This window comes from Dipteris shenzhenensis, chromosome 28 (genome assembly GCF_047967505.1).
Source record: "Dipteris shenzhenensis isolate YYH24624 ecotype China chromosome 28, Dip_SZ_1.0, whole genome shotgun sequence".
In the NCBI taxonomy this organism is placed as follows: Eukaryota; Viridiplantae; Streptophyta; class Polypodiopsida; order Gleicheniales; family Dipteridaceae; genus Dipteris; species Dipteris shenzhenensis.
Window position 1 is genome coordinate 32,449,381 of NC_141623.1, and position 19,528 is coordinate 32,468,908.

Sequence of the window (19,528 nt, forward strand, 5' to 3'; positions counted from 1 at the left end):
TCCTTGACACAACAAAATGAAGACTACTAACTTTAGGATCAGAAGTGTTCATGAAAATGTCCATCAAAGTCCGTTTTAGCTTTATCATTATGCCTACTACAAGGCTCGAAGTCATATTTTTCTTAGAGAATGTAGCATCCCATGGATTCTCACCATCGTTGAACTCCCTTTTTGACATAAGTAGGAAGAGTCTCTTTTCCTTTTGATTAAGAAACTAAGCTCTTTTGCCCATGTGATATCGAGTTCATTTACAAAAGTCGTTGGGGTTATATTCAATTCTTTTCAAATTCAATGTGACATCAGAGACCCATGCTCTAATTTTAGAGTTATTTAGACTAGCCCTGAGATTATTTGATAGCTCCATAATTCTACAAGAAAAGATAATGAAAAATTTAGATACATATAAGTAAAGTGCAATCAATATATAAGGCTTTACAATAAATGTGAAAAATAGCCCAAAAGGCTTTACAAGACTTCTTCACGCCACCTTTTGTCGACTGTTGGTTCACACAATGCCTTGTGAACCATGCCTTATTTCTCTGCTTTTCGAGGTGGTGAAGGGAAGGCAGGAGGCTATGCTTTGGCTAACGGAAGGGTCAAATGTTTGTTATTTCTCATTTCATGAGTCAAAGGCTTACGTGGAGTAGCGTTGACGTTTTCTCGATTCTGCATATTAATTGTGTATATCTTTAATTGCGTCGATCCATTGACTCGTCCAGCGTCTTTCATTAACAACTTCATTTTGGCACTCGACAGATTCTTCTCTTTTGCCTTTAAGGATGGTCGAGATCAAGGGCGTTTTGAAGGTCCGAGTGATCAAAGGAAGAAATTTGGCAATCCGAGACATTTTCAGTAGCGATCCCTACGTCAAACTCAGCATTGGAGAACATGTACGTGCCTTCTCCTCCTCCTTATGCTCTCTTCTTTCGACACAAAGGTACATCGAATCAGGCGAAGTGCTGCATTGCAGCTCCCGGAAGCTTTTCATATTCGTGAATATTTGTGCTTGGCGTCAGAGACCTTGGAAGAAGAGTCACCTGCAGAGGCTCCAGTTAGGAGGCTCTACAATCCTTTTATGGTGATTCTCAGTGTTAATCACATAACGGCAACGTTCACTGGATTTAGCTGTTGTGATCCTTTGGCGATATTGTTCGTTGGCGGGAACAATCTGGCCGTGACTGTATTATTTACTATGAATTAAGGGCAATGTTTAGTCAGAAAAAATTAAGTCATGATCAGCCACTCCTGAAGCTATCTATGAGGCCTTAGCTTGTCTTTATAATGCTGACTGAGATGGGAGAGTTTGTGGTAGGAAATGGCTTGTTCTATTGTTAAATATAGATTGTTTGTCTTCGAGCATTCCATTTGAGCTCTAGAGCCTTGGCGATAGACCGGCTTCTGTATATGATCAAGGAGAAATTTGTACGTGCAAATAATTTTACATCGTCTTAGGGGTCAAAAGTATCCCGCTTGAGCTGGAGAGACTTAAAGAGTGAACTGGAGTGCGTATATGGTCCAGGCTCCCATCCATCTGTGGTGGCTGCCCGAAGAGGCTGCGTTGGTTGCCAAGTGATAAAGTCTATAGCGTGTCTCTTGTTGATATTTAAGATTCGTCTTTGTTTAATCGACTTGTCTTGTGAACTCTTTCTTCTCTTGGAACTTTCTCTGATGTGCTCGTCTCCACCTCTGGTTCACGAGAGCTGGATCATCATTTGCATATTAGTTCATTTACATTCTTTTGGTTTAACGGCTCTAATCTTTTTGTAGAGGAGGTCTGATGCATCTATACCCTTGGAATTCATCCATTCAATTCCTAGTGTGTACCAAGCCTCTGTGCTTGGTTGATTCCATTGCCTCACTGTCTGTGCAGTAACAACCTGCTGTGTACTGGCTTAAAGCTTCCCTTCCAAAGGCAGCATGCCAAGGAGAATGGAATAGGCAGTTTGGACCTCTTGTAGAGCGTCAACTTCTGCAAGAGTGCGATGTATATATTCTTTCTCCATTCTGAGATGTGCCTTTTGTCATTCATCCTCCTAACCCTCACATGGTTATAATTTCTAGGTCCAAGTATTGTAAAATTGCCTAACCTTGTCATTGCAATGTCGACCTGGCTTAGGGGATCCATTGTCTCTGTAAGCCTATCTCATCTCTTGTGAAGGGTAGGAGATCATCTGCATATAGCAACTATATGAGGGTGATTTCCTTCTTCAAGGTTGTGCAATATTGTTTGCTATCAGGTCCCACACTTGATTTTTTTGTAAATATTTGCATCCTTGTTATCTCCTCCTTGAAGACTGCCTTGTAGTTTGCCACTCCTTCAGAATTATGTCTTTTACTGCCTCATCCACTGTGAAAACCTCTTATGTTTTGGGCCTTTTAGTCTTTTTGCAAGAAGACCCTGAAGGTAAGATGATTTTTGTTGGCTAGCATCTTCATCCTTTTTCCAACAGTGCCTACCGTTATGATTTCTTTTCTGGTTAGATTGGGAGAGTGCTGCTTCCCATTAGTCTCTATCCCATCTTTTCTTTTCTTTTCTGGTTAGATTGGGAGAGTGCTGCATCTTTTTCTTGGAACAAATGCCTTCAGATATGCCCAACTTGCTTCCCTTTCCCTGAAATTTCATTGCATGGAAATCTTAAGAATTTTTGTGGATCTTTCATCAGCTGTGTATGTTGCTCCACCTACCTTTTTTACCTTTTTTGGACGAGTCTTATTCCTTCTTGTTGACCATTATTCCTTCTTTTTTGGATGATTCTTATTCTTTCTTGTTGACCATTATTAATAAAGCTTTTTTTTTTTTTGCTGATCTGAATTTGTACGATTGGATATATTCTAGTCTTACAAAGGTATATTTCTTTGCTGATCTTCCTGTGCCATCTCTGGTTTTCAAGGATCCTTGGCTTCTTGCGATTTATCTCCTAGCAGCAGTTGCATAGCATGTCCCTGTTTCTGCCTTTGTATCATCAAGTGCTTAGTACATCCCTTTATAGATGATTTTATTGCTTGCCGTGACCCCTTTGTGAGCCTTAGTCCAAGGATAGTCAGGCATGAGCTAAGGAGGTCAGTCTCTACAGCCAGCAAGGGTTGAGGTTTTGGTGTTCTGTTTTAGCAGCGCTTTTCCAGTTTATTCCTCAGCTCTTTCAGTTTATCTTTCAGCTGTCACTCAGCTCTTATCTCAAATTCTCAGCTCCATCTCTTAGCTCTCTCAGTTCATCTCTCTCACCCACGCAGTAACCTTGCATGCCCACACCAGCCTCATCACTAGCCTTGTAGAGTGGTCTACAACATCATTGTGGGCAGCATTGAGACCTTGGTTGTTGGCTGGAGCGGTCTCTCAGGTCTTTGGGCCAGCTCTATGTGCTTGCAGGTGTTCTCTTTAGAGTTGCATTCTGTGAGCCCTAGAAGATTGTCTTTTGTATTTAAAGTTCTCCAAGTTTAAAGCAAATTCTCCCCTATATTGGGGGAGAGGGCTCTCAGGGTGTACATGAACCCAATATGTTGTCAACACTATATCTCTAATCCTTATCTCTCTCTGTGGTGCATATGCAAAGGCTACTTGCATTAAGGTTTAATAAAGGTCTCGATGTGATTACATCATTAACCATTCCATGTTACATCGTTATCAGAGCTTCGGTTTGTAATCCAGCTTGACTACCGCTAGTGCATGGTTGTATTGAGATCAGGAAAGATCACACATCCAGTCTGAGTCCTAGAAGACAAAGACAGCCAGAAAGCTACGCTTCCACTAAGCACTCCAGAGATGATGGAGAAGCGTATGGAGCAAAGTCAAGTTCTCTTGTCCCAATTGGCAAAAAACTCATGGCAGCTAGAAGAAAAAAGGCGAGAATTGGATGACACCACAGCTTGCAGAAAAGGAGGGAGGAAGTTCTGATGCGGTGAAAGCAGTCTTAGATTTCGAAACACTACTCTTATTGATGCAAAGGGATCGCAAGCATTAGAGAGGCAATGCGACACACAGAGATGCAACACACAGAGGACTATGTAGGCCATCTTGAGTGCGTCAGTGCTGCTTCAGCACCATCAGATGTTGGCCACTATGAAAGCTAGCTTGAGTGCATTAGTTCCCACAGCCACAGCAGCGTCTACAACATCTAAGGTCACTTCCCTCACCCAGTCCACTCTGAAACTGCATCAAATATGACGGTAAGTGTGACCAAGCAACTATTTTGCAGCTAATTCATCAGTTCATCGTTCATTTTTCGTTAGCACAAATCAGCACGAACAAGACAAAGTCCATCTTGCAGCTCCTCATCTCACCAGTGAGGCGGTTACATGGTGGCAGCATTGGGCTAGTAGCCATACTGACCCTGCCGTACATGTCACAAATTTTGTTTGGGATATGTTTGTGTCCGACCCTAAAGCTTGTTTTGTGCCACCCTAGTACATGCTTAATGTGGAAGATGAGTTCTCTCATCTATCCTAGAACAGTTTGCTTGTGTTGTCCTACAGTAAGAGGGTCATCATGCTGGCACATCAATTAGACATGTCAGAAGACAACAAGCTGAAGCAGTTCATCAGAGGATTAGACTCTAATATTCATTTCCCACCACAGATATGAGCTCGTGCTGACCCTCGCTAAAAAAGAGGAGATGATGCTAAATGGGGAAAAGCCCAAGTAGGTCCAAACTAGTGCCAAAGCCCCGTAGTAGCCCTCCAACCACAGCAGAAGGACAATCAGTATGAGAAGAAGAATAACCAATAGTCGTCTGGTCAGAAGAACTAGTCTAAGCCCAAAATGACTCTGGAAGAAAAAGCTAAGGTGGGCATCACAGGAGCTTACCATAGCCTGATGAATAGAAATGGTTCCACACAGAACATTGATGTTTCCATTGCCATCATATTACAGGGGACATGAAGAAGGATTGGCTAAAGTGTTTGGCCGAGAAGGCTGCAAAAGTGCTAGTGTTTACCATTGTCTCTACGGCAACTCTTACAAGTCCTACTAACGTCAGCTAGTAATTTAGTATTGCCTACTTTGAACGCCATCCCATTAGTGGTTTTTGAAAGTAAGAAGGAGGGCAACCTTAAAGAACATAACAAGGCTCTTATCAGAGTGTATGGCTCAGCTAAAGGGCAGCAATTTGTTGTCTTGTTTGATATAGGGAGCTCCAAAGGTGTTATCTCCTTGCAGTTGGTCAAGAAGATGGGGTGCACTCTGGTATCTCATCAGCTGGTTGTGGACAAATTCATGCGCACATAGATCATACTTAAGGCCACTCAATTTCTTACTCATTTCAGAAGGCCTCATTCAAGTAGGATTTCATCATTACACCTTTGTTGAATGCGACATGATATTTTGGATCTAGTGGTTCAGTGAGCATTCACCAGTTCTCGATTGGTGGCAAGATTCTTTTACCATTAGTTGAAGGCCTTCCTGAGCCTGCCAGCATCCACGAGGATAAGAGTATTCCAAGGATACCATTGATTTCTCACATTCAGGCAAGTCGTGCTATCCATAAGGGCACAGTTTGTGTTCTTATCTAAGCGTTCAGCTAGCAGAATGTACTTCAGCCCACTTCTCCATTGGGACAAGCCATGGTCGAGCTACTCCATGAGTTTCAAGATATAGTGCCTCCAGATGATTTGCCACCTCTGCTTCCACCCAATAGATCAGAGGACCATCGTATTGACTTGATTCTAGACTCGACGCCTCCAAGTAAGTTTCCTTATCAACTTTCCAAGTCTATCGAGCGGAAGTTAGCAGCAGTTGTCTTAGTTACTGCGCAGAGGTTGATTAGACCATCTTCATCACCATTCTTGGCTCCCATACTTTTTGTATAGAAAAAGGATAAGTCAACACGCTTGTGTGTTGAGGTATATTGCACTCAACAAACTCACAATGAGCCATAAGTTTCCTATGCCCTGCATTGAGTATATTTTAGAGAGACTCAACAGTGCCAATTAGTTTTCCCAGATAGTCGTCAAAAGTGGCTATTACTAGATTCGTATTTTTGAAGCTGACATACAAAAGACAACGTTCAAGACAGAGCGAGCTCATTACGAGTTCATGGTTATGCCATTTGGTCTCAAGAATGCACTGCCAACGTTCAACAAAATGAAGTCGTGGGTATTTGCTCAGTATTGGAGTGTGTTATTGTACATGCAACGGTAATCTGATCGTGTACTCACAGCAAGACCTTCTTTAAACCTTTAGCGAGGAATTAGCGTTATGCACCATAGAGATAGAACGGAGATAATGGTAGAGAGAGCTGATTGGGTCCGTGTACACACGGAGGCTCCCTCCCCAATCAGGGGAGAATTTGCTTTTTACTTGGAGAGATGAAAGATATAGATAACACTCTTCGAGAGAGCACGAAAACACGTTTCTGAAGAGTACACTGTTTACACGTATTGCAGACCCAAAGACCTGAGAGGCAACACTGACCAATATCGAGACCTTGATGCTGTCCATACTGACAATGTAGGCACTTCTGCAAGGCAAGGAGGCTTGTGCTGTCCACCGGGATGCAGGGTTTCTGTATGAGTGAGAGAGTGAAAGCTAGGAGTAATAGATTCTAAAAGAGAGCTGAGAGATGACTGGAATATAGAGCTGAGAAGTGAGGTGCAAAACTGTAAAGATAACTGTAAAGAGCTGCTGAAACAGTACTGTCCTAACGTTACTCCGTTTGCTGGTCCGAATCCTCAATTGTGTTGCCGTGTATGCAGCTTCTGACAGGCTGAACTGAAGGCCAAAAGCTGAGGCTGATCAGGGCCAACTCCGGAGGTGTTTAGGGCTGCACACAAGAGGCTGGATGGGAGCTATTGGTCCTTGGAGTGCTGAAGGATCAGAGTAGGTGCCAACCTGTGATAGGAGCCCTAAAGGCCCCCCCAAGGGCAGCACAATTGTTCGAAAGAGGGGCTGGTAGATGCACCTTGTATAAGCAGCCTCAGCCCCCTCTAGGTCAGCCAGTAGGGCTGGCATTTGCTGGTCCTACCTGCCAGCCGACTAGGTTGTCCAACCGACCTGGTAGATGGCCCATATGGCTGACCAAGTTGGGCTGGCTGGAGTCCTATATAAGGGGCTCTTGGCCCCTTTCAGCACCATTCAGTTCCCTCCAGATTCAGCTTAGTTCCAGCCTCGTGTAGTGCAGATCCTGCTCAAGAGATTGCCGTAGAGCAGCTTTACTGGATCACAAATCCAGGAGAAGATTCCATGCAGCCTACAGATGGATTTCGACAGCCTGCAAGGTCAAGGTTTGGGTGTTCAGTTTCAGCAGCTGTTTTCCAGTTTATTCCTCAGCTCTTTCAGTTTATCTTTCAGCTCGCATCTCTCAGCTTTCACTCAGCTCTTCTCTCAGATTCTCAGCTCCATCTCTCAGCCCTCTTAGTCCCTCACATCTTGCTGTTCGTCTCTCTCACTCATGCAGTAACCCTGCATACCCATGGATAGGACTAGCCTCATCACTAGCCTCATAGAATGGTCTCCAATGTCAGTGTGGGCAGCATTGGGGCCTTGGTTGTTGGCTGGAGCTGTCTCACAGGTCTTTGGGTCAGCTTTATGTTTTCATAGGTGTTCTCTTCAGAGTTGCATTTCGTGCTCTCTAGAGGAATGCCTTTTGTATTTCAAGTTCTCGAAGTTTAAAGCAAATTCTCTCCTATATTGGGGGATCCCTCAGTGGGTACAGGGAACCAATGGGTTATTGATTGTATATCTCTAACCCTTCTCTCTCTCTCTCTCTCTCTCTCTCTCTCCCCCCCCCCCCCCCGTCCCCGTCCCCTTGTGGTGCATATGCAAAGGTTTCTTGCATTAAGGTCTAACGTATGTCTCGTTGTGATTACATGATCATTAATTGTTGCATGTTACAATTATGTGTGGATATGGGCTCATACAAGGTAAAAATTGTCCTAGAAGAAGTCCACATAGGCACCCTAGAGCTGACCTACCTATAGTTCTATGGCAGCATCAAAACTAGATTTTGGATCCTCATATGATTTCTACTCTTCTTCTTCTTTGCCGTGTGCCCTAGAGGGGAGCTTTAGTAGTTGGGAATGGATGGAGAGTGAGGCCCAAAAGGTGCATCATATAGAGAGTGGGCTAACCCCCCTCCCCTCCCTTCTCCGCCATCCCCTTTTGATTTGGCTGATGTAGGGTTAGGAACATGCCTACTAATGACTGTAGATGGCTGGCCATTTGGATCTAGGCCAATCTGACAAAGAGGGCCGACCCTTCGGCCTACTACTGACCAAGCCATCTTGATCTTCATTTCACCTGACTGTTAGTTGGCCATTGTTTGCCTTGGTTGGGTCTATGTTGAAGGCCTAAGAGCCCTATGAAGCCTCCATTGGCTAGGCCTTCTAGCCCATGTGATTGGGCTTCAAAATTTGCATGTGGTAGAATCATATGATTATGCCCACATGACAGCCATTGTGCTGCCTAGTGCCCACATGGTAGGCAACACATGCCTCTAGATATGCCCATGTGGCAGCTAGAGGTGCTGCCACATGGGAGCCTTTGTGGTGCCTATGAGCCAATCCATGTGGCAAACATGTGCTTACATGTGGCAGTCCATTGTCTACTCCACAACATGTATGCGTCGTGTGCAAGGCCACCATGGCTCATGCATCAAACCTCTATCTAACCCTAAGATGTGAAGCCGCGTTGTCCTCTTTATATGGGGCTGATATTATTAGAGTTTGACATGTCCTGATGTATAGTAGGAGTGAGGACTTATTTGTGGGTGTGCCTGCCCAACGAGAGGGTAGATCAGTGTAGGACAAGGATGGACTGTACACTAGGGCAATTACCTCGCCAGGATACCATGTAGTAGCTTGGCTAGTAGACAGCTAGGCATGGTCTGTTTTGCGGTGCCTGAGGCATCCATCTGACCCGCGATCGGCTGCCCCAGGAGCTGGCCAACATGGGGCTGGGTTAGGGGTCAACCAAAGTCCCCAACTTGGTTGGGATAGCCGACTAGACTGGTCAGGTTAACTCGTCTAGACCCGATCCTCTTGGGTCGGGTTAGACTGACTTGTGGGTCAACCTAGGGGAGGGGCCTATTTGCCCTCTTTTATCATCTTATACCAGTGGGCTTTCTTAGCTTTAGTGCAGATTTTTTTCCTGATTTTAGGTGTTGAATTGTCTCTCCCTCCATCACATTTTTTTAGTTTGCCATTTTGCCTCTCAGTATGCTGTGCAGCGGATTCCCGAGTAATAGATCGAGGTTAGCCATTGGTAGGATTTCGGCCTTTGATGCACGTTTGATTCGACGAATCCGTAGATACCGCGGATGTCTGCAGCTTGGGACTAGGAGAGTTGCAAAAGCAAGCAACAAGATCAAAGGAAATTCACTGGTGTTTGGAGGCATTCGAGGGATGATTGGAGCGTGCTACCTCAGGGGATGGACTATTTGGGAACATAGAAGCAAGCAAGGGAGCTGAATGCGACTTTGTGACAAGGAACAAGAGGTAGGGACAATAAGCCTTTGGATTGACAGAGTTGAAGGTAGAAGCAACGAAGCAGCCCCTTTCTCTTTTCCATTCTCTCCTTCTTCTATCCCAGTTTTTCCCATCTCCTCTTCTTTTCCGACCCTCCCTCCCCTCTAAGATGGTAGGCCTATGCGAGATGGCAGAGAAGTAGGTTAGGATCCCTGTCTTACCCACCTTTCGTGTGGACCGACATGGATGGCAACAACTACAGCATGTGGAGAGTGATGATGGAGTGAGTTATGCAGTCCTATGACCTGGTAGACTTTGTCCTTGTGGGCATTTCAAAGCTAGATTTACTCGATAAAAACCTTTCCATTCTAGAGTAGAGAGATGCCGAGATTTTGGCTCAGCTTTGGGAAAGGGTAAATGCACGTGTACGTTCTTTTATTTTCTTGAATTGCACTCCTCAGGTGATCGATCACATCAAGCATATGATGTTGGCGAAAGGCATATGGGAGCATTTGGTGTCACTCTACAATCATGTTTCCTCGATGAAGAGGGTATCTTGAGGTGCGGATGAGAGTGTTGCATCCCGCCAAGTGTGCTACGATGTGGGAACACATCAACGAGCTTCAAAGCACTTCAATAGGAGGTCGTTTAGGATGGGAAGGAGATTTTGTTCGAGGACATGGCCATGACATTATTGTCTCATCTTTCATTCCAGTATTCAGCTTTCTATTCTTCCTTATCACTTATGGGAGGTTGAACACTCTCACGTGGGAAGAACTCATGCCAATGGTGCGTGATTGAGATAACATTTTCAGAGTCATCCATAAGGAGGAGATGTGGAGGCTTTGGCTGCCCCGCAGAACCAAAGAGAGAGCAACGGTGAAGGGAGTGTAACTCTTCTTCCTTCTCAAAGAAGAAGTCTGATGTAGAGAAGGAAGAATTGAAAGCAGGATGTACTTGCAACAATTGTGGCTAGAAAGGTCACTATTGGAGGAAGTGTACTCATAGATTACAAGGAAAGAGTACCCATTCCTCTGCTGCAGCAATCATTGCAATCTTTCCATCTGCAGATTTTGGATTCCTTGACTTCTTCGGTAGGAGAGGGGTTGCCTTGAAGGTTGGTGATTCCCGGGAATGGATTCTTGATAGTGGTGCCTCTTGGCACATCTCTTCATTCTCGGTAGGGTTCAAGACTTCAATAGGCAATGCATACATCGGTGCCGATTTCACAATCAAAGTCCATGGAGAGGAAACACTCTAGATCATCCTGGATGGCAGAGGGCGGAAGCACTCCTTTAAGGCATTATTTGTTCCATCCTTGGGATTTCATTTGCGTGGCCATCAGGGATAAATCTACTGGCCAAATTCTGTGTAATTGCTCGGTGGAAAATGGTCTCTACAAGCTCATGGATCTCTCTTTTATTACTGAAACCTCTCTCGGTGACCTTTGGCATTTCAGGTACCTGAACATGGATCATTACGGTGAGCTGCCCAGGAGCATATGATTGATGGTTTGCTTGGTGTGGGCAGCAAGCACGTGCATTGCAGCTCATGTATTCAAGGGAAGCAGCTCTGAGAAGCCTTTCCGAAGTAGCCTGATAGACAGGCTTTGAACCTGCTAGAGATGATGTCTTATGCAGATCCCGACTCTAGGTGGAGCTCTTTACTTCATGTTGCTGATAGATGATTTCAACATGTTCACATGGTTATTTCTTGACTGAGAAGGATTTGGCCTGTCCCCAGTTTTGCAAGTGCTGTGTTCTCATTGAGAATGACTCCGGGCTGCCTGTGCACGCGCTCCAGGCTGATTAGGGAGGCAAATTTTGCTCACATGTGATCTTTGATGAGTAGGTACCAACTTTCATGGTTAAAGAGCCACCAATTCTTGGAGAGCGAGGTGACAATGAAGGCCGACCTATTGTTCCTATTCCTGAGCTAGAGCAGGTTCCAAAAGATGATCTAGAAGAAAAACCAAATGTTGATGAGGATCCCTTGCAGGATGAGTAGGGTGCGAGTTTTCGCTGTGTACCTAGATGGTTGATAGAGACCTTGTGAGATTCTGAAGTGACAGACATCCCTCCCAAGTGGATCAAGGGAGAGGAAGGTCCACAAAGATCACATCATGGTAAGGAGAAAGTACTAGAGGCCACACCCCTGTAGGTGAATTATGCCTTGATGTCTCGGAGACAAGGAATGACCTTAGTAAGGGACTAGTTCCACGGCCTTTGTGATGGGCTGCCAAAGGTGTCAAGTGCTCTGTATGACTCTATGAGACCAAGTACACATCCAATGAAGCTGTGGACAAACATAAAGCCTTGTGGCCAAAGAGTATGCACAACGACCAAGAATCGATTATATAGATACCTTTGCTCCCACCGCACGGATGGCTATGATTCGAACAATTTTGGCAGTCACTTCTCATCAGTAGTGGACGATCTATCAGATGGGACGTCATTCCACTTTTTTGAATGGCAACCTACACGAGGAGGTATATGTGGAATAGCCGACTTGAAGCTCCAAAGGGATCATCTACAAGTTGAAGAAGGACCTATATGGTCTCAAGCAGGTAGCGCAAGCATGGAATCAGAAGATTGATGCATTCTTTCTTCTAAAGGGATTTTGGAGGTCATGAGTAGATCCAAGCTTGTTGGTTACCCTAATTATCGTCTACGTTGATGGTCTCATCTTGACCGGGAATCACGTGGCACACATTGCCGAGACCAAGGCTGCTCTAACAAAGGAGTTGAGATGACGGATCTAGGATTGCTCCATTTCTTCTTGGGTTTGGAGATTTGGCAGACTAAAAGGGGATTTTTGTCTCCCAGTAGCGATACATTACTGAGCTGTTGGAAGTAGGCAAGATGGAGAACTGTAAGCCTATGTCCTCTCCGATGTATCTTAACACAAAGTTATCCTGGCATGATCCCAGTGAGTGGGTGGAGGCAGCATTATATAGAAAGCTGGTTGGTTCCTTGATCTGGTTTCTCAACACAAGAGTGGATCTTAGTTTTCCGCTGGGGTTGTTTAGCTTGTTTATGCAGACACCTTTGAAGACCCATTGGGAGGTAGGTATCCAGATTCTCAAGTATCTATAGGGTACGAGAGATTGAGGATTGTTCTGTGTGGTAGGTGTGAGAGTCAAACCCATGATCTAGTTACAGGGGTGGAGTGACTTTGATTGGGGAGGAGATCGGGATACACGTAGATCAATAATTGAGACCAACAGCCATCACGTTGAGTAGTAAGAAGCAACCCACCGTGGCCTTGTCCTCCATGGAGGTCGGGTATCAGGCTGCGTGTTTAGCAACTTGTGAAGTGGGTGTGGCTTGGAGAAGTTGGGTTCACATAGAGCGCTCTGATGGTCATCAAGTGCAACAACATGAGTTGTATGGCAATTGCAAAGAATATAGTGTTCCATGCTCGGACTAAGGACATTCAAATATATATGTGCCTACCCAGCCTATTATGAGATCAGGGTACGATATTATTGCCTCTTTTAGGAGGGGAGCGGCTTCGGTCCACTCTCACGATTGATCCACTTTAGGACGAGGTCTGCATTGGCCTATATCTACCTGAGATGCGCCGACACAGGGAGACCCTACTACGACAGATTAGAGAGCAGCAGGAGGGAGATGATCAGATCGTAGGACAGAGAGGCTGATAGAGCAAGGGACACATCATAGACTTCTATGCATTTGAGTCAGCCCCAGGGCACATCGGGATGGAGGTGGAGGAGATAGCTGACATGCAGGCATCCTAAATTACTGAGAGAGGGACGCAGAGACCACTTGCAGCACGGAGAGTGACCAGAGCGCACTCTATTGAGGTCCGTCCTATCACAACTTTCCTTAGGGGAGACTGCCCGAGGCGAGGGGTCACTCTGAACATAGCCCATCGGGTTCAGAGATCAAGAAGATCATGTCCCCCTCTGCCATCATAGCATGATACAGCCCGACAGACATAGATCCAAGACATTTTTTCCACTCACAGACGAGCCACCATGGTAATGGGCTTTGTCTTCTGAGCCAGAGTCTCATCTCATGGCATGCTACAGCTCTCAGATAGTTGCTAGTCTTGGGTTATATCTGATTTTGATTTTGCTCCAGGCATTGAGCTTTGCGGAGTTATCAGTGTATCCATTTTTCAGTTTATCAGTTTAGCAGTCTTAGCACTCAGCAAGGGCCTTAGCGCGCAGTTTGCTCTAGCTCATGGGGCTTGTATGAGATCATCCTTTTGGGTATACTTTGTACCTTGTCCCATAGGCCCGCGAGGCCTTCCACGTATGTTAATACATCTTTCTTTCTTTCTTTGTGTGTGTGTGTGTGTGTGTAAAATCTTGGTTAGAGTTTAGATGAAGTCTAGGGACTTAACTAGGATTTGGATTCCATGTTCAAACTCTCTTTTGCCCTTTTCTTTTACCTTTTTTCCCCCCAACAATTGCAATTTTATGAGATTGGATGTATTCTAGTCTCTAATGTGGAAAAAAGAAATTTGACATATTTTTATGTATATGATTAATGCCCATATGTCCTCCGGAATCAGAGGGATTCGATGTTGGGTCAGATTCAGTGGTACCCCAGCTGAAAAAGAATGTTTTTAAAAAGCAAAATATTGGTGTCATCCTTTGATCTATAGAGCAAAGAAGGTTTGTATAACATTACATGTGCATGTTTATTCGCTGACATTACAGGAAATGAAGACACGGGTGATTAGAAGTGATCTAAATCCAGAATGGAATGAGGAGCTTACGCTTGCTATACCAGATCCTCTCCTACCTTTGAAGTTGGTAAGTGTATTTTCTGTATTGCAACTGCCAATCCCTTTTTCTACAAAAGCAGCCTCCTGAATCAGCATATGGAGGAATGCCAAATTATTTTTTTGGTCTTCCTGAAAACAACGGCAGTTGTGTACTTGATTGGGAAAATTTCTTGCAGCAGAATGGTCCATTTGAACATAATAAAATCTTGTAGCACAAAATGTCTGTCTGTGGAATGTTAATGTTGAGATTCATGATGATCAAGTCTGTCTTTCCAGCTTTGAAAGATTTTTTTTTTTCAAAGAAAGGAATCTTCTATTAATGCTTGAAAGACTTCATACAAAACAGCAGCCCCGAAGGTGCTGAGTATGGAAAAAAACCAGGAAAAGGCTGAAAGGAAAACCGGCCTATTCCAGAGAAACCCAAGGGAATCTCTGGTACTGGGGCTAACAGCCAAGTGGGGGGACTATACAACCAGCGAATCCCTCGCGGAGTGAAGATGTAGAAGACTCCTATAGGCCAAGCCTTGTAGAATCGAGCACGCTGCTCAATAGTTGCTTTAGAGCCTGGAGTCCCACGCTTCGAGATGGAGCGTAGAGTATAGATGATATCCTGCCATATGGCGACCATGGTAGCCACGGGTGGAACCTGATGCTCACCTATCCCAAATGTTCCACGCAGTGATACTAGCTACCACCTCCCAAATGCTGTCCTTCGGAGGAGAAAGGGGAGCTAGGCTATTAGGAGGGATTGCCTCATGGAGCGCCATCCTTTGTATGCTTTGACCCTGTATCCGGTAGGCTGGGGAGATCTCATCAATCTGGAACGCGTGTCCTCCCTCCATCAACCAGGCCACCATCCCCCAGGTGTAGTCCCTCTATAAACTCTGCATGTGGGTCATGATCCTGAGGGCTCCCATCCAGATCCTCACTGCTTTGAGACATCTCCCATACACCAGAAGTCCCGCAGTAAGGGGCGCCCAGGTTGGAGGTGGGGGGCGGCTGACCTAGAGGGCGAGCCCCGTCCCTCTGGCTCCCTCCCTGGATGGGCCTGATGCTGCGGTAAGGGAGCAAGAGGGGATGCCATCTTATTCTTGCCTGAGGCTGAGGAACGTGCTACGGAGGTGGAGAGGGGGGCAGTGGGGGCGGGAGGAGGTGGGGGGACGGAGGGAAGGGGGCGGGTGGTGAGAGTGATCACAACAGGGGGGTGTGGGGGAGGAGGGGGCGGGGGGAACTAGGGGGGGGAGTGGAGGGGAAAGGGGGGAGGGATTTGGAGGGGGAGGGGGAGGGGGGGAAAGGGGGCGATCATAGGCTCCCCCTATTGATTAGGCTTGCCGGGCTTTGGATCCGCTCCTCCTCAACTGCTGCTGTTTGACTATCGTCCACCATCGCCACATCAGGAACTCCTAGGGTTCACTGTTGATGTGAGGGTGGATGCGACATTGAACCTCTGCCACATGAGGAACATCTGGCTGGGCAGTGGCCCCTTGCGCTGAGGGAGGTGGATCCCCACGCAAGGGCTTCTGCTGCTGATGCGGCTCCTCCTCAGGTGCCTTGTGGACAACCTTCTCTCTCTCTCTCTCTCTCTCTCTCTCTCTCTCTCTCTGCGTTTGGCCCTCTGTGTGTGGCGCTTGCGAGCCTGTTTGCTTGGTTTCTTTTTCTTTTTAACCTAGGTCGAGTCAACTAGATGTGGGCCAAGGAGGATGGGGCTTTGCTCCACGAGTGTCGAGGTAGTGTCGGGGGAGCTCAACTGGATGAGGAAAATGCCTCTTCCATAGATGGTGACCTCCTGGATGTGGTCGCCCTCTAATGTCAAGCTCACCTGGATCCACTCTTGGACCTGTCTCCGTGTAGGCGTGAGGCCCACAATTTTGTCCACGAGCGCCTTGTCCTGAAGGGACTGAACCGCCTGCTGTACTTGTTGCTTGTCAGCTGGGGAAAGAAGAACCTTAACGGCTGTGGGAGTCGAGGGTGCTGCCATAGAGCCCCTTTGGCCAAACCAAGGGTCACCACCAAGATTTTCTGTCTCCTTAACAAGCACAAATGCTCTCGCTCTGCAAGGAGGCAGATGAGCAAAAGGGGGGGGAGAGGAAGAAGGGCGTCCGAGGGGGAGGCGGAGGCGAGGCGAAGAGGCGGAGGAGAGAGCTGGAGAGGACGGAAGGGAATGGTAGAGGAGGGAGTGAAGGAGTGGAAGGAGTGAAGGTGCAGGGGGAGGAAGAGGGGCGGAGAAGAGGGCGGGAGAGGCGGGGGAAGCGGAGGAGAAAGATGAAGGAGGAGGCGGAATGGCGGGTGGATGCCTGTTGGTGGGAGAGGCAGGAGGTCGGGAGGAGGTGCAAGGCGGAAGGGATAGGAGGCGGGGAGGCGAGTAGAAGGAAGGGCAGAGCGGGGGCGGAGGAGCGGGGAGCGGCAGGGGACGAAGCAACAGCGAAATGGCAGGGCGGAGTGGGGATGGAGGAGAAGCGAGGTGGAAGGGCAGGGAGGAGAGGCATCGGAGCAGCCAGAAGCAGCGGGTAGCAGGCCGTCAGGCTGCCGGGCGGAGGGGAGAGCTCACGAAGTAGCCGGGATAAACTTTCTTCTCTTGCAAAGCCATTTTGAGAAAGATTAAGCTTAAAGGTCTTTGTATTTAGTACGATCTTGTGTGTAGAAATGTGTGAGTGTGTGAGCATATGGTTGTCTATTGACCCACACCCACCATTGGCTGTTGATGGAGTCAGCGGTTGGGATGCCATGGTAGGTAGTCAAGGGCTTTGGTGGTTTATAGTCTTGTGGGTAATGCGATGAGGTGGAAAAGTGCACTTTTCCTTATACTATGGTCAACGCTATGTAAGCTCGTCAACTCTATGCAAAAGGGAGTTTGTGGGGGATTAGATGTCATCTCCCAACTTGTTTTGAGCCCCAATATGAGGAGGATGTGGGGGAGGATGACCTTCAGTAGGAAAGAAAGAAAGAAAGAAAGTTTATTAAAGTCTTTGGAAGACTGATGGGTCTATGAGATTGAACATCACTATCATCAACATCATCATCAAGAGCGACTGTCATCATAATACAATGTGAAATATGCTCAAAGGTCAATGTGGTCCCTCCCTCATCTAGGGTGAGGAAGCGGTAGCATGAAATCAGAGATAGATGCTGCCGACTGCCTGTGGATGCAATCTTGCGCTGTCTCGTGGTCACAACTCTACGTCTAACAAGGGCGACAGTGATGCCCGTCGGTTGTGCTCCCACTCTAAACATGGAGTTAGTGTCCCAAGCGTAATTTGTGCATCAACCCTCTACATTAGCTGCCGTGTCACTGCCTGTCGGTCCCGATCATGCCTAGGGCTTGTAGGAGGGGAGTCTGTGTGGTCCAGCTAGAAGAATTTCATGATCATGCTCTGAGTAGAGTCTACCAAGGTATGCTCCTCGTCTCTGAGATCGGAGTAGGCGCTCATGATGTCTAACTGCTTGGTGAATGAACGTAGCCAGGCATCTCTGATCTAGAAAGAGAGAAATCGGGATAACGACCGATCTCTGAATAGACAAAAGAATCGCCCTCTAATCTCATAGTATACTGTGCATTTGAAGATGAAATGTTCCATCTTCTGTAGGCCACACAAAGTGCATATGCTTCTCTTCTTGGGTAGATCCTCTGCCCGGCCACTCTCAATACGGAGTCTATGTGAAGAGACCCGAAATTGCCCAATAGAGATCCTCAGTGAGGGGGGTAAATGAATCCGTGTATATCTTGGTGGGTCATTAAACCCCTCATCCCACATATGTAGGCAATCATCTCTATTGAAGCTGAGCTTCATTGGGAGCTAATTCGGTTCCAACCAGGTTTGGAATGTGTGTAGCTACAGAAGATCCTCACGTATGACTTGGCTGACCTCATGATACGGGAGTGGGGAAAATGGCGCATCAAAAGAGAGCATCCAGCTCCCCTAGTGGCTGCATGACTGACTCCAACTCATCAATGTAGATCCAAACAAGGTGGGCTTATAGAGGACACCCTTGTTTGACCCCAATCGTACTGAAAATCTCATTTGTCCATCCAGATCCTATCCGAACTTTGCTTGATACCCTCTTGTAAAGTGCCATGACAGCCAGATAATCTCCTGATCATCACCCAAGTCTTGCAAACGCCTAATGAGGCGGGCTCTCAGAACTGTATCAAAGGCTTTGCGGAAATCCACAAAGCAACAATAAACCCTCTACCTCAGTGCCCTCACCTCCTCAATTATACATCTGAGTGTGAGAATGTGATCCATGGTCCCATGGTCACGTCAGAATCCGGCCTGTCCATATGCTCTAAGCCTCCGCATCTTTACGAATTGACCGACCTCAGAATCAAGCACTGATGCATAAATCTTGGACATGACATACCCAATCATAATGGTCTTGTAATTCCCTGGGTTCATGGGATCCCCTCCCACATGCACTGATATCTCGTCGACAGTGAGGTCGAGCATGGAGCTACATGCATTCAAATTTGTATGTGTTCTCCCATAGTTTTTTACATGTACTGTGTTGAAGGCTTTCTTGTAGTCTACAAAACCGTAACACATGGTCCCTTTCTTGCTCGTTGCTCCCATAGTTACTGCTCTTATGGCTACTAGATGATCTACTATCAAGTGCTTGGGACGGAACCCTGCCTATGATGGTGCTCTGACCCCTTGTTCCTGTGCCCACTTGCTGATTATAGTTCCATATAGTTTGGCCATTAGGCTGCTCACTGATGGTCCTATAGTTTTTTGCCATCTTGCTATCCCCTCCCTTGTGGAATGTCACAATCCTACGTAGTTGCCATTATGTCGGGAGGCCTTCTCTTAGGGCCTTAATTCATGAGCAAGGTGAGCATCCTCTTTGTCATTGTCCCGCCCCATTCAAGCCTTTCAGCCACCAAGCCTTGGGTGTCTGAAGCGTTTCCATTTGCTAGCTTTTTCAGCTCACCCTGCACATCTTCTCCTGTTATGGCATTGTGTGCTTTTTTATAGAGAAATCATGTCTAACCTTTTCTTCTCCTTCTCTTTCGTATAGTCCTTTAACAAAGTGTATACAGAAAAGAGAAAGGTTCTTAAGAGTCTTGAAGACCAAAGGGCCTATGAGACTAACGAGCCTAATACAATGAGCTGAGGGGTGGCATAAAACCTATGATGGAGCATTAATGGTCGTCGGCATGTGTGGTCCGCTGTGGTCTCCTTGCTATAGCCCGGCGATGAACAAGTGCCACTGTCACTCACGTCGACCGTTCCTCCGATGTAGTAAGCATGGAGAAAAAAGTACCGCCGTCACTCCCATTGGCCGTGTCTCTGATCTAGTAAGAGAGAAAGAAAGAAAGAAAGAAAGATGTATTAACATCCGCGAAAGACCTCGCGGGTCTATGGGACAAGGTACAAAG

At 46.5% G+C, this 19,528-nt stretch overlaps 1 protein-coding gene across 2 annotated transcripts in view; it reads left to right on the forward strand.

Moving 5' to 3' along the window:
- The first annotated feature begins 521 nt into the window (after positions 1-521).
- LOC147883465 (putative ADP-ribosylation factor GTPase-activating protein AGD11) overlaps positions 522-19,528 on the forward strand; it is a 33,130-nt gene continuing 14,123 nt past the window's right edge. Inside the window, exons 1-3 of one of the 2 annotated variants that reach the window (XM_087399897.1) lie at positions 522-602; positions 757-890; positions 14,087-14,182. In XM_087399897.1, the coding sequence (XP_087256023.1) occupies positions 527-602; positions 757-890; positions 14,087-14,182 (306 nt within the window). In that variant the 5' untranslated portion in view covers positions 522-526. Of the gene's footprint in view, positions 639-756; positions 891-14,086; positions 14,183-19,528 lie in introns of both variants that reach the window. The other variant, XM_087399898.1, reaches the window with a different exon arrangement.